Raw genomic sequence first — 23,889 nt, 5'->3', positions numbered from 1 at the left:
AAATCCGCGAAAATTAGTTCCACACGAAAATTAAGTACTTCACAGTAACAGCGTACATGTATAAGTGGCTAACTTTTCATTTATGCTATTTTTCTCAATTCCAACTGGCATTTTTTTCTTCAGACAAAATATACAGAACATACATTTCATCTTCTTGATTCTGTAGAATGCTTTTAACTCCATTAATTATACTCTTTTGAAGATTCCTGCTTTGAGAGCCTTCCCACAATTCCTAAACACAACATGCCAAAGTTAGTGTTTTATGCTGCACTATGACAGAGGTACCCTCTTCATGCATGTATCCACACAGAAAGAGAAGCTCTTACCTTATCAAGTCTTTCATCGCTGTGGAAAAACTCGGCGATATCATCAGGTGTTGTTCCTAGCAGACCCTGCTCCTGAAGGTACTGGATACCTTTACGCGGCTTCTTGTTAAACCTAACACAGGTGGCAGAGAACACAAAGACAAAAATTTGATTGGTAATGTGTATAGACCACATCACACAATGTCATGGACCAGATGACTAAGGCTTCGCATTTAAAAAAACTTCATCGATCATACTTTTAGCAGTTTACTCACAAATCATGTTGCCTTATAGGGCAATAGCCTAGACAACTCATAAAGTTACAAGAACACTGCACTGAGCACCACAGATTATCCAAAAAGGTAACAAAAACACTGCACTGAGCATCACAGATTATCCAAAAAGGTAACAAGAACATTGCACTGAGCATCACAGATTATCCAAAAAGGGAACAAGAACACTGTACTGAGCACCACAGATTATCCACCCAGGTAACAAGAATATTGCACTGAGCATCACAGATTATCCACCCAGGCAACAAGAACACTGCACTGAGCATCAAAGATTATCCACCCAGGTAACAAGAACATTGCACTGAGCATCACAGATTATCCAAAAAGGTAACAAGAACACTGCACTGAGCATCAAAGATTATCCAAAAAGGTAACAAGAACACTGCACTGAGCATCACAGATTATCCAAAAAGGTAACAAGAACATTGCACTGAGCATCAAAGATTATCCACCCAGGCAACAAGAACACTACACTGAGCATCACAGATTATGCATCCGGGTAACAAGAACACTGCACTGAGCATCACAGATTATCCAAAAAGGTAACAAGAACATTGCACTGAGCATCACAGATTATCCAAAAAGGTAAGAAGAACACTGCACTGAGCATCACAGATTATCCACCCAGGCAACAAGAACACTACACTGAGCATCACAGATTATCCACCCAGGTAACAAGAACACTGCACTGAGCATCACAGATTATCCACCCAGGCAACAAGAACATTGCACTGAGCATCACAGATTATCCACCCAGGCAACAAGAACATTGCACTGAGCATCACAGATTATCCACCCAGGTAACAAGAACACAGCACTGAGCATCACAGATTATCCACCCAGGCAACAAGAACATTGCACTGAGCACCACAGACTATCCAAAAAGGTAACAAGAACATTGCACTGAGCATCAAAGATTATCCACCCAGGTAACAAGAACATTGCACTGAGCATCACAGATTATCCACCCAGGTAACAAGAACATTGCACTGAGCATCAAAGATTATCCACCCAGGCAACAAGAACATTGCACTGAGCATCACAGACTATCCACCCAGGTAACAAGAACACAGCACTGAGCACCACAGATTATCCACCCAGGTAACAAGAACACAGCACTGAGCATCACAGATTATCCACCCAGGCAACAAGAACATTGCACTGAGCATCACAGATTATCCACCCAGGCAACAAGAACATTGCACTGAGCATCACAGATTATCCACCCAGGTAACAAGAACACAGCACTGAGCATCACAGATTATCCACCCAGGTAACAAGAACACTGCACTGAGCATCACAGATTATCCACCCAGATAACATTTGTACAACAACAGTGTTTGAACAACTCTTTGATTACTCTTTAACCCAATGATCAGTCCGCTTCATGGCTGGAGGAAACTAGGAAACCACCACACCTTGCCAAGTACCTCACAAACCTCCCAATGACAAGCTGCAGCTGATCCAGCCAGAGCTGACGTAGAAGTCACAGCATCACTGTCAGGGTTTTGTGAGGTAAGACTGACCTGCTTGACATGAAGGACCCATAGTTTGCATTAAAGTGGAAACATTTAACTCACATTTCTATTCCATTTTCCATGATTTCTTTCTGTTGTTTGAGCGACTCAAACTGTTCTGGGTTATCCAGGGGCAGGTTTGGTGCAGCTGTGGAGCTACCATTAGAGTTGAGCGAGTTAGTACTGCCATAGCTGGTCATGGTGCCCTTCCCCGAGTCATTGTCACCCTCAGAGTAAGGCTTGTTTTCCTGACCTGAGTGAGACAAACCAGAAATATCAGAACAAACACACAGGCCAATGGACGGAGGTAGTTAATAATTTTTACACTGCTCATATAATATGCTAAATTAATAGAAGAAACAAAAGGTTGCTATTATGCATCTATTTTTTCTGCTGACAGCCTCACCTACAGTAGGAATGTGGCCTGACACAGAGATCTTTAATCCACTCCACCATACACTTAAGACTAGTGACAGACAGACTGTTGACAGCCTCACCTACATGCAGATCAAATTGGGAATGTGGGTTGACATAGAGATCTTTACTCTACTCCACCATACGCTTAAGACTAGTGACAGACAGACTGTTGACAGCCTCACCTAGGATGGACTGGGAATGTGGGTTGACACAGAGATCTTTACTCCACTCCACCATACACTTAAGTCTAGTGACTGACAGACTGTTGACAGCCTCACCTAGGTTGGACTGGGAATGTGGGCTGACATAAAGATCTTTACTCCACTCCACCATACACTTAAGGTTAGTGACAGACAGACTCTTGACAGCCTCACCTAGGTTGGACTGGGAATGTGGGTTGACACAGAGATCTTTACTCCACTCCACAATACACTTAAGGCTAGTGACAGACAGACTGTTGAAAGCCTCACCTAGGTTGGACTGGGAATGTGGGTTGACATAGAGATCTTTACTCCACTCTACCATACACTTGAGGATAGAGACCAGACACTCCAGTCCCTTGACCCGCATACTCTTCTCCTGGTTTGGCGATGCACCTGAAAACAACAACACTAATGCAGTCAGTGCAATGTAAAACATGCATGAAAATATGGACAGATGGTTTAGCTTAACAGGTGAGGAGACAACGGGGTGAGGGGAGAGGAGGGGAGAGAGGTGGGGCATCAACAGACGCTAGGCCTATGACACTTACAAATCTGTGATGAAAACCTTACACGTTTTCCGTCCATGCACCAAGAGAAAGTTGTCTGAAGAAACTGTGTGTAACTTTCTGTGTCAGAATTTGTGACAGTATTTGCATGTGTTAAAATTCTGTGCGGTGGAGCCCAGGTGTTTTGGTCTCCATTTCAGCCGAGAGCCCAAGATGATGTCAATATGATAAAAGGTCAAGTGAGCAGATGAATGAGCCAGACTGGAAGAAAGATTTCTCATGAAGTCCCAGTATTGTAACCTGTGTACAGTTTGATTGGTGTTTTATGCCATATTCCAGAATATTTTCACTTTTACAACGGCGGCCGGCATTATGGTAGAAGCAAACTGACCGAGCCCCGGGCACTTTTTGTTTTATGATACCTGTTAAATGTTTTCATTTTTGTTTCAATGTTAAGAGCTGCAAATGTCAGAGTGAACATAATTATGTGTTTTATTAATTGTTTACAAAAATATATCGAGAGGGAACATACGTGCAGCAGATAGCTCTTAACTTTGTTCAGCAAGTTTAAAACCACATGTCCTGATGAACTGTGCTCATATGCATGGTATACTTCCCACTTAGGTGCTACCCCATATGATTTTATTTAATATTTCACACCGCCCTTTATAGCTGGCGGTTTATATTTACATTTGACTTGGAAAGTGAAATTTGACTAAGTAAAACATGCAATGTACAAGCCGTGTGCACAGCCAAATACAGTGGTAGCAAGTAGATTTAGCTTCGGGTTTAGCCTGATTGTAGGCCTAATTTTATTTTTCGTGAATGAACATAAATCGAAAAGCGCTCCTTACTTTGGCACTTTCTTTTTCTACACTAAATACCTAAATACTCGCATTATCGGATTCTCTGGTAGTGTGTTGTTTATCAAGATTTTGCATGCCAAACACTTTGATCTGGTCCAGTGAAATGAACAAGTTTGAACGTTATGGCGACCGTGCAGGTACGTGTGACCGTTGGGACTCTTTTTGACACCTGTCCATGCATATCTTATACGTATGTGCGGCGACTACATTTATCAAGATAACACAACAACCAGTCTTATTTAATCTTCGTTCTGTTTCTCAGAAAGTTGTCAATGTACATGATGGCCTACATGCCGCTGTTGTTGTTGTTCTTGCAGTAATCGGCGTGGATTCAGGCTGATGCACCTTTTGATCCACCCTCCCCCCAAACCCCTTACTCACCTCCACACTCACCCCAGGTTATAAGTTTATGGTCAGAGTTTTTTTAGCTGACACGGACTACTTTTGAGGAAATCGTGAATGAGCCATTTCAAATTGGTTCGTTTTTCTTGAGGATAAAATGAATGAAGCTTACACCATTCGTTTTTGTATTCGGGATTTCCATTCGCGAAAAGTGAAGAAAAAATGCAGGATATATGGGGATGCTCCCTATTGCATGTCGTCACTGGACTATGTTAGACAGCTCACTTACCAAGTTCTAAGGCATGTCGTCCCTGGGCTATTTTAGACAGGTCATTCACCAGACGTTCGAATATATTTGCTAAAGCCAGATCACAGTCATAGTTTAGGTAGATATCGACCACACATTGAGCATCTGCAAAAATATAACACATTACAGCATTCATAATTTAATTTTTTTTGTTTTTTTTTGTTTATATTATTTTGAGTGAATTTTGCTGTTCATGGGTGAAGCAAATCAGACTGTCCAAAGAAAATGAAAGAGCTATGCCAGGTACAACCCTTACAGACAAAAACCAGCAAGGGCATGATACCTGACTGCATCCTCACTGGTCAAATCAGCAATCAGGGTCAGTTCATGGGTGGAAGAAATCAGACTGTCCATAGAACATGACAGAGCTATGCCAGGTACATCACAAACCTTACAGACAAAAACCAGCAAGGGCATGATACCTGCCTGCATCCTCACTGGGCAAATCAGCAATCATGGTCAGTTCATGGGTGGAAGGAATCAGACTGTCCACAGAAGATGACAGAGCTATGCCAAGTACATCACAAACCTTACAGACAAAAACCAGCAAGGGCATGATACCTGCCTGCATCCTCACTGGGCAAATCAGCAATCATGGTCAGTTCATGGGTGGAAGGAATCAGACTGTCCACAGAACATGAAAGAGCTATGCCAGGTACATCACAAACATTACAGACAAAAACCAGCAAGGGCATGATACCTGCCTGCATCCTCACTGGTCAAATCAGCAATCAGGGTCAGTTCATGGGTGGAAGAAATCAGACTGTCCACAGAACATGAAAGAGCTATGCCAGGTACATCACAAACCTTACAGACAAAAACCAGCAAGGGCATGATACCTGCCTGCATCCTCACTAGGCAAATCAGCAATCATGGTCAGTTCATGGGTGGAAGAAATCAGACTGTCCACAGAACATGACAGAGCTATGCCAGGTACATCACAAAACTTACAGACAAAAACCAGCAAGGGCATGATACCTGCCTGCATCCTCACTGGTCAAATCAGCAATCATGGTCAGTTCATGGGTGGAAGGAATCAGACTGTCCACAGAAGATGACAGAGCTATGCCAAGTACATCACAAAACTTACAGACAAAAACCAGCAAGGGCATGATACCTGCCTGCCTCCTCACTGGTCAAATCAGCAATCATGGTCAGTTCATGGGTGGAAGAAATCAGACTGTCCACAGAACATGACAGAGCTATGCCAGGTACATCACAAACCTTACAGACAAAAGCAATTGAGACCACTGACTTTGTCAAGAGCATCCCCGGAGAATGAGACAGTAAGGGTACCTCTACACATTTCAGCAATGGAGGCAAAGTTTTGCCATGCTTGGTCCAGGTACAGGTATATACCTGCTTGTTGTGTGCCCTAAGCTGCTGAACTCACCTGCACAGATTCTGGTAAGAGCCTGTATCACCATCCACTTGTGTTCAAATGAACTGCTGGACGTCTCCAATATGTACAGGAAAATCTCTTTGAAAAACACCTGGAATAAAATCAGCAGTAAAACACTGAGAAATATAAATGTTGTGACCCATGGACACAACAATACACCATTTTCCCCAATAAATAAATAGCAAAATACAAACTGAACAAAAATATGTGGCCATAACTTCCAGATGCCACATATATTCAAAAACCAAAATTAATGGCCTTAAATGGCAATCACACAAAATGATAAAACATGAGTGTTTTGAATGTTATTTTTATAGCATACTGATACAGCCTCCACATTTCCACATCTTGGCTCTTGAATCAACATTATCCTTTGCAATTATGTAATTGTTTTACAAGTAGAATAAATGGTGGTTATACAAGACACAAGTATAGATGTTTACACTGAGAAAAACCATTCCTGACTTTGTCACAACAATTCACGATCAAGAAATTTACTCATGACTATTCCTGTTTTATTCAAGACTGTTTCAGTAGGTTCTTTGGTAAAGGGTTGGACGGTCATCAATTTTGCACTCAAGATAACTCAGACAGCCAGGGCCCCCGCGGACACCCAGAAAACTTTCTTATCATGCGGGGAGACCGCAACGTTAGTACAACTAGATGTAATCTGTATGTATAGTATCTTACTCAACCCTTTACTCCAATCTATGTAAAACCAGCTGCAATGTGAACAAGAAATGTTGTTCAAATGTCTGGGAAAATTGTAACCCAAAACAATCATAGTATGAAAGAAAGTTATTCTTATTCAAAATGAAATTCATTTTCTGTGTTAAAATTCTACACGTATCTGAAACAATACAGCCATGTTTAGACTCACCTCAATTTGCATTTTAAGATGTTGTTTGAAGTGAGACAGAAGAGTCAGGAAAATGGCGAGGGAGAGTTCAAACACCTCTGGTACGGCGCTGACACCATTCTTGGACAGGGCCACGCACAGGTATTGTTTGATGGCATTGATGAACATTTCATTAGTTCTGAAGACTGGCCCAGCGTTCTGGAGGATGGACAGGAGAAGTTGTAGCGAGAGGATCTTAGACCTCAGCTCATGGGACCTGCAATCAGAGGAGGGTGATGTAACTACAACTATTAGTCATTGACTGACTGACTGACAGATTGACTGATCATTCAGGTAAGGTAGTAGATACATACTTAATTGGCTTAATTGGTCTGAATGGTCAAGGATCAACAACATAGTTAAACACCAGACTACTGGCTGCAGAATAGTTCCAGTTCACCACCAAATTACTGGCTGCAGAACAGTTCCAGTTCACCATCGAATTACAGGCTGCAAAATAGTTCCAGTTCACCACCAAATTACTGGCTGCAGTGTAGTTACAGTTCACCATCAAATTACAGTCTGCAGTGTAGTTACAGTTCACCATCAAATTACTGTCCGCAGAATAGTTCCAGTTCACCACCAAATTACTGTCCGCAGAATAGTTACAGTTCACCATCGAATTACTGGCTGCAGAATAGTTCCAGTTCACCACCAGATTACTGGCTGTAGAATAGTTCCAGTTCACCACAAAATTGCTGGCTGCAGAACAGTTCCAGTTAACCATCAACTTACTGGCTGCAGAATAGTTACAATTCACCACCAAATTACTGGCTGCAGAATAGTTCCAGTTCACCACCAGATTACTGGCTGCAGAACAGTTCCAGTTCACCACCAGATTACTGGCAGCAGTATAGTTACAGTTCACCATCGAATTACTGGCTGCAGAATAGTTCCAGTTCACCACCAAATTACTGGCTGCAGAATAGTTCCAGTTCACCACAAAATTGCTGGCTGCAGAATAGTTCCAGTTCACCACCAGATTACTGGCAGCAGTATAGTTCCAGTTCACCACCAGATTACTGGCTGCAGAACAGTTCCAGTTCACCACCAACTTACTGGCTGCAGAATAGCTCCAGTTCACCACCAACTTACTGGCTGCAGAATAGTTACAGTTCACCACAAAATTACTGGCTGCAGATTAGCTCCAGTTCACCACCAAATTACTGGCTGCAAAATAGTTACAGTTCACCACCAACTTACTGGCTGCAGAACAGTTCCAGTTCACCACCAACTTACTGGCTGCAGTGTAGTAACAGTTCACCACAAAATTACTGGCTGCAGAATAGCTCCAGTTCACCACCAAATTACTGGCTGCAGAATAGTTACAGTTCACCACCAACTTACTGGCTGCAGTGTAGTTACAGTTCACCGCCAAATTACTGGCTGCAGAATAGTTCCAGTTCACCACCAACTTACTGACAGCAAAATAGTTCCAGTTCACCATCGAATTACTGGCTGCAGAATAGTTCCAGTTCACCACAAAATTACTGGCTGCAGAATATTTCCAGTTCACCACAAAATTACTGGCTGCAGAATAGTTACAGTTCACCACCAACTTACTGGCTGCAGAATAGTTACAGTTAACCACCAACTTACTGGCTGCAGAATAGTTCCAGTTCACCACCAACTTACTGGCTGCAGAATAGTTACAGTTCACCACAAAATTACTGGCTGCAGTGTAGTTACAGTTCACCACAAAATTACTGGCTGCAGAATAGTTCCAGTTCACCACCAACTTACTGGCTGCAGAATAGTTCCAGTTCACCACAAAATTACTGGCTGCAGAATAGTTACAGTTCATCACAAAATTACTGGCTACAGAATAGCTCCAGTTCACCACAAAATTACTGGCTGCAGAATAGTTCCAGTTCACCACCAACTTACTGGCTGCAGAATAGTTACAGTTCATCACAAAATTACTGGCTGCAGAATAGTTCCAGTTCACCACAAAATTACTGGCTGCAGAATAGCTCCAGTTCACCACCAGATTAATGGCGCAGAATAATATGTTATCAAGCCTAATCACTGAACCAAACACTTGATTTGCCAATATTTACTTTTATACAACCAAGTACTTGTACAAACATCTAAGAGCTCTCATCACTTCATGCAGATTGTCTTCTCCCTCGCAATCCCGCGGTGCTACGTGTATCTTGTAACCCTTCCGTGTGTGAGGTGGGTAAACAAACAGGAAGTGAAAGACTGTTACAGTTATCATCATATACCTCTCCATATAAAAGTATGCCAGTCAGGATTACAAAGTATGTGTCAGTAAGCCGGTGGAAGCCAGTGTTGTGAAGCTGGGACCTGACAAACCATCCAATCTACAGCCCCAACCAAATAACTGAGAGCTAGATTTCTCAAGTATGCACACGCACATCTCATTGGTTGAAGGTCTGTACTTCGCCTAAAGATCCACACCTTTGGCTTCATTCTGACAGCTGTACAAAATCTGCTTGCTTCATTCTGACAGTTGTACAAAACTTGCTGGCTATATTCTGACAGGTGTGCAAAATCTGCTGGCTTCATTCTGACAGCTGTACAAAACCTACTAGCTTTACCCTGACAGATGTGCCTCCATTTTGACAGGTGTACAAAACCTACTAGCTTCAATCCGACAGGTGTACCAGCTTTATCCTGACAGTTATACAAAACCTGCTGGCTTCATTCTGACAGCTGTACAAAACCTGCTAGCTACAATCTGACAGGTGTACTAGCTTTATCCTGACTGTGGACAAAACCTGCTGGCTACATTTTGACAGGTATTCAAAATCTGCTAGCTTCATTCTGACAGGTGTACAAAACCTATTGGCTTCATTCTGACAGGAGCACAAATTCTGCTGGCTTCAATCTGACAGGTGTACCAGCTATATCCTGACAGTTGTACAAAACCTGCTGGCTTCATTCTGACAGCTGTACAAAACCTGCTGGCTTCATTTTGACAGGTGTGCAAAATCTGCTGGCTTCATTCTGACAGGAGTACAAAACCTACTGGCTTCATTCTAACAGCTGTACAAAATCTGCTGGCTTCATTCTGACAGCTGTACAAAATCTGCCAGTTTCAATCTGACAGGTGTACAAAGCCTGCTGGCTTTACTCTGACAGGTGCACAAAACTATAGCTCACCTGGGGTCAGGAGGTCCTTCCCCCAAAGGCTTCATTGATAATTTACATAAACTTCTAAACACCAGGAATGCATCTTTTTGAAGAATGTGAGGAAACACGCCCTGCACTTGCTCCAGGACTTCTGACCCCTCTAGATTATCATCAGAGGTCATGCGAGTTAAACCTGCCAACAGACATCAAGACTATTACAACCATAAACAGTATGGTAAATAAGAAAACTTTAGTTTATGGAAACAGAATGAGGTTTACAAACATTCTTGTGTTGAAAATTAAGTTAAACAGATTTCTTAAATATGAATGAAAGACTGATCTATTACATCATTATATAAAATATTTGAAAAGTTTGCAAATATACCTGTACTTACACACAACTCACTGAACACTACATGCACCTTACATAATAAAATAATATCTATTACATCCTCACATAAGCAAGTATCTGAGGTGAGCAACTAAAACCTATCACATGTTACAGAAGTCTAAAATAAGCATAATATTTTTCTTTTGTTCAGAAACATTGAATTCAATTGAAACTTTTTGTGCAAGCAAAGCAACACATGAAACTCATAAGTTTCACGCTAAAGCCATGCAAAATGCTGAAACATGTCCAAAAACGCCAAGTTGCACATGATACTCTTCCCCATGCAGCTGTGTTCCAGGAATGGCAGCATGATTCACCCTATCCCCTTACAACAGGCGTTTTCATCATAAAACAAATAATTAATGTAAAGGAAGTTAAAATTTGTCTATGCCTACAGATCCATGCTCTTCTAATCTAGGGAAGAATGGGTTACTGGCTGTCTGGTTACCATGGAGACCAGCGTGATGAGTTATGGTGATAGCGAAAGAGAGAGGAGAATGGGTGGAGTAGAAGGAGAGAGGTTGTGTTTGGGGCGTGGAGACTCCATCACCTTGTGGCCCAAGTTCACCCAGGACAGCTTCCGGGTTGGCTGCTGGGCTCGCTGGGTGCTGATTGGCCAATCCATCAGGAGGCTCCGCTGGCACCTGAGCAGTTGGTTCGCTTGTTGACATACTGCTGCCACCGCCACCACTCTGAGCTAAAGGGAGAGCGGGAAACAGGTAGGGTGAAAGAAAACACAGCCAGTTATCCCCCCAGAATGCACTAGGCAAACTCCATATATTAATGAGAGACCTTTTCCTAAGGGTTCCAAACCTCATAGTCTATTGTGTATTAATTTACCTAGAACAAGCTTCATTATGGATCATTTTGGATATCCAAGAAAGCACTTAGCTTTAGATGTGATGGGATGTCATGCAAAACACAACATAAACTACAGCTTGGGCAGAGTTGTCCTTGGGAGGAACAAGGCTACCCAATGGGTCATAACATAGCTGATATGTATTTTCATTCAAGAAACAAACAAGTGCTCATTACAACAACAACAAACTCAAACACAAAGGAAGACGGCACAATACACAATTCAAAAGGCTGTACAGAAGATTTTTTGATTGTAAAATGTTCGAACACAAAAGGCTGAAACAAAAAAAAATCCATACAGCCTTTCAAAACATTTCTAATAGTCTGTCTATTAAATAAACGGATAAATGAAAACAATAAAATGTTAATCTTATGCAGTAAATTCTAAATTTAGTGCCATTTAAACTTAATAAGAATTTAGAGCCATAAAAAATCCACCAAGAATTGAGTATACCACAATCAAATGACAGTTAAGACACATTGTATGTGCATGTTTTCTTCACAAAAACATAAGCAAGTATTATGAATTAGTGAACAGATAAAACTGTTCACTACAGAGAAAAGAAAACAAATGACAGCCCATCCATCAGAATGTACCATACCCTTATACAGCATGCTGGATAAACAGAAGTTTACAGGTAAGTGGAAACTTACACCTGAAGGTATACCACAACTAGCCTTTACACCTGGTTCGTCCAGAGAGAGAGAGTGAGTGAGTGCTTGGGGTTTAACATCATACTTTTTTTCAGTCACATGATGAGGACTGGTTCGTACAGAGAAATATCAATGAAATTGATTTTATGTGGTTTTTCAAGAGGCTATATAAGATATTTTCTACAAAAAAAATGATCTGCGCAAGTCAAATTGCTTAAGTAATAACCTTACACAAAATATCACCCATGTCTGTGCACATATTACTGTTCAAATTGCTTAAGTAATAACCTTACACAAAATATCACCCATGTCTGTGCACATATTACTGTTCAAATCCAGTAATAAAGTTTCTGAAATTTATTACTGGGTCGAATTGTAACTTTTTCAAATTTTAAAACCATTTTAATACAATAATACATGTATTAACAGTTCAGGTACGAGTCTGGTATTAAATGAAAGGCAATATATTGACCCATTCTTGATAAATACAGAAAACTTGATATGATTTTTTTGCCAAAAATGTCAAGTATAGCCTGTTTAAATATTTTTTTTTTTTTAAATGGTGGTTTATATTTTTTTTTTTAGAGGTTTTGTCTTTATCTTTGAATACGATCTACTGTTTATTTAATACTGCTGTTTTCTTTTATGTGTAGGGCCTACTTTTTCTGCTTTAGAAAAAGGCATTTTTTTTTTAGTTTAACCTCCTGAGTTCTGTATTTATTTCTTGCCCAATTTGAGATGTAGTCAAATCAGTTTACCCTCCTGAGTTCTGTGTTTATTTCTTGCCCAATTTGAGATGTAGTCAAATCAGTTTAACCTCCTGAGTTCTGTATTTATTTCTTGCCCAATTTGAGACGTAGTCAAATCAGTTTAACCTCCTGAGTTCTGTTTTTATTTCTTGCCCAATTAGAGAGGCAGTCACATTACATTTGGCCACGTTTACGTTGAGGTTGATTATTTGACAGAATAATAGTACAAATGCATAATAATATGTTTGCTTCACTAGAATTCTTACCTCACTTTTTCTCCCCAATCAAATAAACTTCTAAATTTTGCTCTGAATCTGAATTGTTACGGTTCTGCTGATTTGACATTTTCCCAACATTAGGCCTGCGTGACACAGCTAGATCATACCACCGACCCAACGAGCATGCACACTGTGGGGATAACTGCAAATAGCGCCATCTATGATGTCACCTCCACGTACTTAAATTAACTGTGTTTAACCCTGCTTTATTTTTAACTGAGAAAGTAAAACACTGCATGCTACTAGGGTAATGACTGAAAGACAAGACAGCATATCTGTTCGATACACCACGAGCCCAAGTAACATTTGAATGTGCAGTGGCTAGGTAACGGAAATTGGAGCATGTGTAATGCTGCACTGGCAAATCACCTTAGAAACGTTTTTAATTTGTTTTAGAAAGATTAGCTCTAAGAATTCAGTTTTCTCACATTTGGAGTAAGAATGATGTAAACGACACACATTTCCTTCCACCCAAAATCAGAATTTCAAGTTTTTATTTTTCTCCACGACTTTGAAGTAGTTAAAACAGAATTTTGTTTTTTACAGGAAATTCAACTTTCTCACTTTCACATTACTGTATATATTTCTCACTCACACACTAGCGGTATATAAACTTTTCATTTCTACACTGTGTGTATATATATATATATGTATATATATATCTATATATATATATATACACACATTTTTAACTTATACACTTTTACACTATATGTGGTCTCACAAACATAAACACTTCTCGCGCATAAACTATATATATTCTTCTCACTCATACACTATACTTCTCACATACAATATACTTCACTCACAAACTATACATATATTTTTCTCACTCATACACTATACATCCCCCTCATTTCCATACTATACATACTTCTCACTTATTGCTGTCTTTTCATTTATTTGCAGTTATTTGTAATTTGATTTTTTTTCAATGTTGTACTCAAGAATTTTCCCCTTATGTGACTCTCCCCTTAAGAGTCACCACTGACTGTCCCCTGACAAACACAAACCCTTCAAAATCATCTGGAGCAGGATTCACATATTTAACCCTGTTTGTGAATTTATTTTCAATCACTAACATAATTGTCAAAGTTAATAGAAATAAGATAGTGATGTATTACAACATCAGCCATCAACTCAACCGTGAGATTATGTTATTACAAGTACTCCACGTTACTGACACTTACCATGATATGTTGACAGCCCTGTAAACACGTACATACAGAGAGCACATACCATGATATGTTGACAGCCCTGTAAACACGTACATACAGGGAGCACATACCATGATATGTTGACAGCCCTGTAAACACGTACATACAGGGAGCACATACCATGATATGTTGACAGCCCTGTAAACACATACATACAGGGAGCACATACCATGCCCCTGTTGACAGCCTTGTAAACATGTACATACAGGGAGCACATACCATGCCCCTGTTGACAGCCCTGTAAACACGTACATACAGGGAGCACATACCATGCCCCTGTTGACAGCCCTGTAAACACATACATACAGGGAGCACATACCATGCCCCTGTTGACAGCCTTGTAAACATGTACATACAGGGAGCACACCCAGGGAGCACACACCATGCCCCAGTTGACAGCCCTGTAAACACGAACATACAGGGAGCACACACCATGCCCCAGCTGACAGCCTTGTAAACATGTACATACAGGGAGCACATACCATGCCCCAGTTGACAGCCCTGTAAACACGTACATACAGGGAGCACATACCATGCCCCTGTTGACAGCCTTGTAAACATGTACATACAGGGAGCACATACCATGCCCCAGCTGACATCCTTGTAAACATGCACATACAGGGAGCACACCCAGGGAGCACACACCATGCCCCAGCTGACAGCCTTGTAAACATGCACATACAGGGAGCACGTAGGGAGCACATACCATGCAGGTATCTCTGTGGAGGAACGGCATATTTCATGCACAGAAGTGTATGGTGAGGTCATCTTGGCTTTAAAGGCAGTTTTCAGTTTTAATAGATGCGCACTTATTTGAAACACTGTAAATGCCTTTTTATAGGCATGGTACTAACATTCACGGATTTCGCGGCAAACACATTTCCGCAAAAAATATAAAACCCATGTAAGTAATTTATTAATGCAGCATGTGTTACAGTTATAAATTGGTTAACAAACACTATATACCCTTTCAAACACGTTACTTAGAAATACCTAATTAAAATGTATTCCGGCTATCACAAATCCAGCTTAATTGATCGTCAGTCAATCTTGCCTTCTTTTAAGGCTTAGCTCTGTCTAAGTATCGCCACATTGCGACGTTGTTGTTGTTGTTGATTTATTGCCAAGGTTAGAGACATACAAATCGATAATTTGTACTGAGCGTGTGAACCTGATATGATATACATACAATGAGAGAGGCTGTTTTTTTATCGACAGTGATTGCCTTCCAGTCTGATTACCTTTCCAATGCGCCCGATCCATTGCCCGGAAGTTTCCGCACTTCAAACTTTTCATAACGATAATTTCTGAGAAATTTACTCAAATCTGCCACAGTTCACTCAAAGTTTCACTCACACTGCTGATGCATGAAAATTAAACAGTGGGACTGATTTATATCACATTTAATCCTTCACTGTCTCCCAGATTGAGTGACATGGATATTTGTTCACACAGGATGGTAAGGGCTTCGTCTTATAAAGATTAACAGTCTTCAAAAGATTAAAAGCTTGGGAGGATTAACTTCCTTCGTCTGATCAAGTTACTGTTTTGTATAGAATTTTTGTCACATCAGGTACAAACAAGTTTAAATGATAACATTGTTACTTGAATGCTTGAGTTGTTTTATTACTTGACGTTTCTGTATTGATTTTCGTGTATCAGTTGTCCAAAAATGTGTTTTCTTACAAAACCCGCGAAAGTCTATGCCCACGAATAAAAAGGCATTTACAGTAAGTAAAAGAAATAGTAAAAGTGTGACAGCAAGCTCATATGAGACTAGTACATAAACATACATAACACAGGACTACTGTAGACCCTGTACCCAAAAAAGGCATCAACATACTTACGTTTTTTCTATTTTTTTCTATTTCGCACAAATACAACAACTGGCATGTGAACCATCAACCAAAAGATGATAGCCCCCACTCCCCCACCTCCAACTCATAACACAGTGTTCTCCAAGTTGGAGCATTCCACAAAAATTTGTTATTGAAAATGTTAGGAGCATGGAGAAAATATGCAGATTAGAAATCCAACATCTGACAGGAAATGGCCATCACCATTAGGGTATTCTGGGTAACAGAGGAACTCAGCTTACCTGCCACGTCATCCAAGAGCTGATCTATGATTGTTGTCGCTATTTCCTCTGGAGTTAGCTCCCTTCCTTCCTCTTCCTCTTTATCTAATAAAGAATAGGCACTTATGTAATGATATTCTTTTGTAAGATTGCACATAAAGAAAAAGATTGAAAAGAATAAGCCACAGCCTGACCCAATTAATATTTGTCAAAATCTGGAATTCAAAATGATTCTACCACTTACTGTTGCTGGGGCCAGCCTCTGCTTTCTGGTTATCTTCCTGTGGAAATGAAGGAAGAATTCAATGAAATCATATTTTGACATTGTACAAACTGAAACTGATACAGTAAAACATTGAATCCACAATATAAATACTGTCAACTATGCTAACTGGATGCAACTGTTATAGAATCCCTCCATCACCCAAGATTTTTAGTTCTGCCAAGTAAAACCAGTGACTTAATTGTTGACACATCATTGCTCAGTGGTTACTTGAACTAGAAAGCACAAGTAGAACCAGTGACTTAATTGCTGACACAGCACTGCTCAGTGGTTATAAAGCCCAGAAAACCCCACCGTTGCACAATTTTATGCTTTGACTGTAATTTTCACATCTCACAACCTACCCCAGCATCTTTTTCTGTGTTTTCCCCAGATCCAACCTCTGCCTTTCCCTCACTCTCTCCATTGAGTTTCAGAGATGTCTTACTGTTACTTCTTTCTCTCTCCTTAGCTTCTTGTGACTGCAACTGGGCAAGTTAAGAACGTCACACTGAATACTGTCCACAAGATTTTGTACGACGTTTGTCACACTGACTGGCAGGACAATGAATAAAGCATCCATTTTAGGTCTCATCTCCAGAATATTTCACTGACACACATTCAGTCAGATTTTAAGGTGGAGGTAACTGGGGCATATGAACAAGAATGAAACAGCTTCAGGAAAACCACTGCATGTCCCATATGACACACTTTCTGGGTGATCCTTCACTACTGCCTCCCTCTTAGCTTAAGCTGAGCACTGAACATTGAATGGATGAATGATTACAGCTTAACACCACTGTGAGACAAACTACAAAGACAGCCGAGTTGAAAGCTTTACACGTGTCCCAACGGCAGAGTTTCGAGCTAAAACTCTTTTATTGCTATCGGTGAAAAAAAGTACGACTGTATCATGTGACCTATCAAAATTGTGAAGTTAAGAAGTTTCCGAAGGAAAGATGTGTCATTTGTGAATCTGGAAGATGCTGAGATTTATTTATTTATTTGATTGGTGTTTTACGCCGTACTCAAGAATATTTCACTTATGCGACGGTGGCCAGCATTATGGTGGGTGGAAACCGGGCAGAGCCCGGGGGAAACCCATGACCATCCGCAGGTTGCAGGCAAACCTTCCCACGTACGGCCGGAGAGGAAGCCAGCATGAGCTGGACTTGAACTCACAGCGACCGCATTGGTGAGAGACTCCTGGGTCATTACGCTGCGCTAGCGCGCTAACCAACTGAGCCACGGAGGCCCCGGAAGATGGTGAGACAAGTGACAGGTAAATTATTGTCAATAAATGTGGCCTAACATTTTCACAAGTCACAAGATACAGCAGGACTTTTTTTATCTTAAAAGACAAAACAGTTCAAACTCTAATCTAATTATCTGTTTATTAGACAGACCCAATAGAAACATTCTGCACGCCATAAAGTATACTGAGCAATTTCAATACTCTACCTAATCATATTTTCATATATACGTCTAGGAGGGTCCGGACAATGAATGGCAAAGAAAAAGAGATGAGATGATGGTGTCTTACTGCTTGGGCCTCCATCCTGGAGAAGATAACATTGAGCATTTGGGTGAGGCCAGCCTTAGCTGTGGTCTGGTTGATCAAGTTCTTACTGGCCAGGTAAATGTTGTAGCAGGTCCGCACGGTCTGTAACACTGTGCCCTCGTGAATCTCACAGGTGGTAGAGGTTACCACGGTCAGCAATGCCTAAAACACACAGGGCAAATGCCCGGGTTATTTTGTACTAGGATTAAGGGATTCATTAAGTCATTTGATTACTCCATTATTTCCCTTCACTCCCTTCACTGATTAAAGTAAAATTTCACTCAGTTAACACCCACAAAGAAAAAAGATACATTTTGTTTTACAATGTTCCAATCTGAGCTCTGCCTGATGGCAGAAAACTTCATAGTACCATATCCTCTGTTTATTACATCTACATCGGCCTATTTTATTTCATAGATCTGTGTTTTGCCCCTTACTGAAGAATGTTTCACTTCTATTACTGTGGATGAGTTTATAGGTGGGGGAGATTGAGCTCTAAGCTTGATAAATTTCAAGACATACATGTAGCTGTGGCTGATCCACAGGGAGTTAGTCTATGTTAGATGTGTCCTAGTCTACTGCTAGAAGACTTTCATTACAAACCAAAATACTGCAAGTCATCTGACGTGTTTTTGGTACATGATTCAGTGCTTATTTCTTTTCGGTGGTGAAACTGAGAGTGTACTACAGACACTATGCCACAATACAGCAATATTAACCAAATTTCAGATTTAACTGTCTTTCAATAAAGGAAGTCACGGATGGGTTATTTAGTTGGTTTGTGTTATACGCTCTTCTACCAAACATGGTACCAGAGTCAAACTTCTTGTTAACCCATATCCGCCCAAGCCATTTTTAGTAAATAAAGCTGAATCTGCCCAGTCCTATAGAAAAATAACTATTGTTTTCTGCACAGTGAACAGAAAATGTAGATTCTACACATTTGGTTTGAAAGGAACTATGTCAAGTTATATACTGTTAGAAAGCCTAATAACTGTCCTACAACATGGAATGATTTATTACATAACATTTTTGCTGTTGCCATGGTTACCGTACCTGTGAAAACTAAGAATAGTGGGGGTAAATTTATCACAACAGTGGAGTTGTAGGTTTATCTGCACCCATGAAATCAGAAATAAAGCTATAAAATGATTTCTTTCCTGGATATTGTAGAGGTATTGGCGTAGTACACAGAGACAGACATCACAACTTACTTAGCTACAGTATAAGGTAACAGGTGAGAATTAATTACAGGTGTGTTGTTTTGAAATATAACGTCACTACACAAGTTAGAATATCCAGAAGTGTTACAGCTCCATTTCAATGTACAGTAACCAAAATTACAGACTATCAATCACTCTGTCCAGGTAAATTGATTTATTTTGGGGATATTCTCATCAAATATCATGGCTCAAATCAATTTTTGCAAACATTGTATGACATGTAATTGGACACATTTGAAAATACCAAGATGTTATTCTATGCAGATGGGGCCACAGATCATATCAAATAAAGTAACTTTTGAACCCAGAATTTCATTCACACTCATGGATTGATGTATTGAGTGATCAATTATATTATTCTTTGATTAGTTTATCGGCTGTACCGGTATGCCAAGAGAACGAACTCTGACTGGAGTGCAGGAATAGACTGGTCATCTGATTCAGAAGAATTATCATGTAGATCTACATCGCCAATGTCAGTGTCACTGTCATTATCACTACCGGTACCATCAGCAACATTACCATTGCTAGTAGTTGATCTAGGCCTAGGCCTACTGGTGTTGACATCTCCGTTGTCACCAAAACTATGCGGCACATAGACGTCTGACACATCAGAATCAAACTCAATTTCACTTTCAGAATCATCACTAAAGAGCTGCGATATATCTCCTCCACTGTTGATAGCTTGGGCAAGTCTCTCGTTTTTCCTTTGAATGCCACGAACAATGCCGAGAGGAATGTTATCATCCGAAGAATCCGTGTCTTCTGCCATTTTTACACACAAAAATCACCTCCAACAGCGCGAGATGCTCAGTCCGCACAGGGTAAACACGTGTGTAAACAAAACCTGCCACGCCCCGCCTGCACTGTCCACTAATTTTACTGAACAATCGATGTAAATTTCTTCAAAATCGCAAAACACAAGACTGCAACTACAACGGAAGCCCACTGAAGCAGATCTGACGTCACATCAATGCTACGGGGATTCCCCAAACCACGAAAAGCGTGACCTAAATGATGATACGGAATACCCCGTATCTGGGCATATTCAGCTTTCAAAACACGTACGGCGTACGCCGTACTTGGGCGGATATGGGTTAAGCAGAGAATTAGGGATACAAAGATTTCTGACAGACGTACATTATAGGCTGTTCTGACAGACATGAATTACAGGCTGTTCTGACAGACATACATTATAGGCTGTTATGACAGACGTACATTATAGGCTGTTCTGACAGACATGCATTATAGGCTGTTCTGACAAACGTACTTTATAGGCCGTTATGACAGACATACTTTATAGGCTGTTATGACAGACGTACATTATAGGCTGTTCTGACAGACGTACATTATAGGCTGTTCTGACAGACATACTTTATAGGCTGTTATGACAGACGTACATTATAGGCTGTTCTGACAGACATGCATTATAGGCTGTTCTGACAGACATACAGTATAGGCTATTTTGACAGACGTACATTATAGGCTGTTCTGACAGACATGCATTATAGGCTGTTCTGACAGACATACAGTATAGGCTATTTTGACAGATGTACATTATAGGCTGTTCTGACAGACATGCATTATAGGCTGTTCTGACAGACATGCATTATAGGCTGTTCTGACAAACGTACAGTATAGGCTATTTTGACAGACGTACATTATAGGCTGTTCTGACAGACATGCATTATAGGCTGTTCTGACAGACATGCATTATAGCCTGTTCTGACAGAAGTACAGTATAGGCTGTTCTGACAGACACGCATTATTGGCTGTTCTGACGGACATGAACTGTAGGCTGTTCTGACAGACATGCATAATACGCTGTTCTGACAGATGTACATTATAGGCTGTTCTGACAGACATGCATTATAGGCTGCTAGTGTTTACCTTGATAATCTGGAGTTGTACGCCATCATCTGTCTGCGGACCATGAAAACAGCCACAGATCGTCTCCACAATACGATCTATCAGTCGCTTCCCTGGTGTCGTGGAATCGGGAGCATTTCCCACTAGGTGGCCGTACGCAATCAATTTCTGTGGTAATCATGAAAAAATTCTGAGGCATTTAGAGTAATGTTCGCAAGTACCTGGCTTCAAATTCAGCAGAAATTAATTCTCACACTTTCATTTCTAGATTCTAGATTAAAAGTGAAAGTGCGCACATCTTACCTGTAAACAGTCCAGAGCGGCGGTGACAATGCGCGAGCATTTTGATTGGCAGGCCAGCTCAAATGGGAGGAAGTATTTATCTGCGGAGACAAATGCTGCTTCTGACTTGGGCATGGGAAGGGCCGATGAAGAGTTCTGATCATCTCTAAAACACACGAACAATACGAACTGATAACACTGCAAATATTTGACTGGTGTATAACCCTGTACTTAAACATGTTTTTTTTTCACTTTTACAAAGCTGGTCAGTTTTATGATTAGTCTATAGGCCAGGAAATTGTGTCATTCACAAAGTTGGCAGTTTTGTCACACAAAACATGGCAGAATAACTAAAATATATGATATATCAATAATAACCTAACATCCACTTGCATGATACACCACACAACTGAAAAGAATTTGTATAAGCTCATCATTAATGGCACTCTAATCCATTATTTTAGACACAACTTATTCAACTTTGCAGGCTGACATGCTGTAGGTTGTATCACAGGTCAAACCTCTCCACAAAAATGTTTACTGTTCACTAACCTCTGGACAGCAAATTCTTTTTTCAGCTCATCTGGAATGAATAATAAAAAAAAATTCAAAAATTAGCAGCGGATTTATTTTTGAGTAGCTTTTTCTTAGTGAATTTGGTTGTGTGCCAGTCACATGATGTGACTTACACATTACTCAGAAAAGCATCTTTCATACAGTGTACATAGTTATTTGATTTATTTATTTGATTGGTGTTTTACGCTGCATTCAAGAATATTTCACTTATTCGACAGCAGCCAGCATTATGGTGGGTGGAAACCGGGCACAGCCCACGACTATCCGCAGGTTGCAGGCAGACCTTCCCATGTACGTCTGGAGAGGAAGCAGGCATGAGCTGGACTTGAACTCACAGCGACCGCATTGGTGAGAGACTTCTAGGTCATTACGCTGCGCTAGTGCGCTAACCAACTGAGCCACGGAGGCCCCCAGTGTACATGGTTAGATGATTGTACAAGCTAAGATTTGTGGACATGTACAGCATTCATATGCTGGAAATATACTTCTAATCCATAACAATTCCAATAATGCATGGCACCAACAAATAATGATGCCCATATGTGATCAACCTATGTACAACTACAGTGTATAAACGAATGTGACAATGGTAGTTCATAACTTCTGCATAATTTCTACTTGCTTTTTGATCACACACAGAAAGACCATGGCAAAAAATGGGTGTGGCAATACTGATGGTACATCAATACAGATAGGCTACATGGCTATAAATAGTACCATTTTTGCAGGTTGCCAATTATCAGTGCCAATACCTGTAACACCTGTTGGATCTAATTCATCTGTCAATTCTACCATCTCACTGCACAAGCACCAGGTGCCGCTTTCTGGATTAAGCGGACATTTTGTACAAGTTATCAATCTCCTGGCTAAAGACTAAAAGGCTACTTGTCAGAGAAATTAACATGACTAAAAGGCTACTTGTCAGAGTAATTAATACACATGATAACAGACACAAACAAATGACGCGCTCTACAAATAAATTTTACACATACTCTATAATAATTGCTTTCATCATTGCCAGTTTGAGGGAGGTGTTTACTTGCATTATCTTATCAATCACCCCCATGTGGAATAACAATGGAGTGTTTGACAGAACATCCCATTAAGGCTCAGCCTACGATTCTGGTTCACTATCAATTTCTGAGTAGTTTGACACTTGTGGTTGTCCCATTTTTATGCAAATCATATATACAATGTATTAAGCACTAACTGCACTTTGTGTGGTGGCTAAATATGTGCCCAGAAAATGAGACAGAAAACTTAAATCAATGTTGTGCAGTTATAATTGTAATCATTGCAACGAATTATTGAAATCTTCCTCTCTGTACCTAAATTTAATTCCCACCATTTATGCATGTTGTGACATGTAGTGTAGTCAATGTGTGCGGTTCATCAACTCCGCAGTCCAGGGATCATTGACTTCTGTGCCCTTTGAACTAAACAACCCATGCCTAAGAAAGTAAACTGTCACAATGTAGTGTAAAGCCATACACCTGTTTCCTGATTTGTACAGAAAACAAAGGCGTATAATCATAATTAATCAGGGAATCACATACATTTTACCAAAATACTCCAATACTTTAATCTCCATTATACCTATAGCAATAAAATAAAAACAGAGATCAAACATGTGATCTGAGTCAACGACTTAAAAGACAAGACAGATTCACACACACGCGCAAGTTAACATTAGATTAGTCTGTTGACAGGTTCCCGTCTTATGCGTTCATTCTGACT

General features: G+C 40.4%; 1 protein-coding gene across 1 annotated transcript in view; it reads right to left on the bottom strand.

Moving 5' to 3' along the window:
- LOC135481245 (brefeldin A-inhibited guanine nucleotide-exchange protein 1-like) overlaps positions 1-23,889 on the bottom strand; it is an 85,671-nt gene that overhangs the window by 60,403 nt on the left and 1,379 nt on the right. Inside the window, 15 exon segments of the mRNA XM_064761088.1 lie at positions 327-438; positions 2,179-2,368; positions 3,003-3,128; positions 4,739-4,861; positions 6,150-6,249; positions 7,039-7,273; positions 10,186-10,348; positions 11,097-11,243; positions 16,401-16,484; positions 16,624-16,660; positions 17,007-17,129; positions 18,185-18,364; positions 21,316-21,462; positions 21,598-21,742; positions 22,129-22,159. Of these exon segments, the coding sequence (XP_064617158.1) occupies positions 327-438; positions 2,179-2,368; positions 3,003-3,128; positions 4,739-4,861; positions 6,150-6,249; positions 7,039-7,273; positions 10,186-10,348; positions 11,097-11,243; positions 16,401-16,484; positions 16,624-16,660; positions 17,007-17,129; positions 18,185-18,364; positions 21,316-21,462; positions 21,598-21,742; positions 22,129-22,159 (1,943 nt within the window).

Source organism: Liolophura sinensis, unplaced genomic scaffold, assembly GCF_032854445.1.
Source record: "Liolophura sinensis isolate JHLJ2023 unplaced genomic scaffold, CUHK_Ljap_v2 scaffold_14, whole genome shotgun sequence".
Classification (NCBI taxonomy): Eukaryota; Metazoa; Mollusca; class Polyplacophora; order Chitonida; family Chitonidae; genus Liolophura; species Liolophura sinensis.
This window is presented reverse-complemented; position numbering and strand designations above follow the sequence as displayed.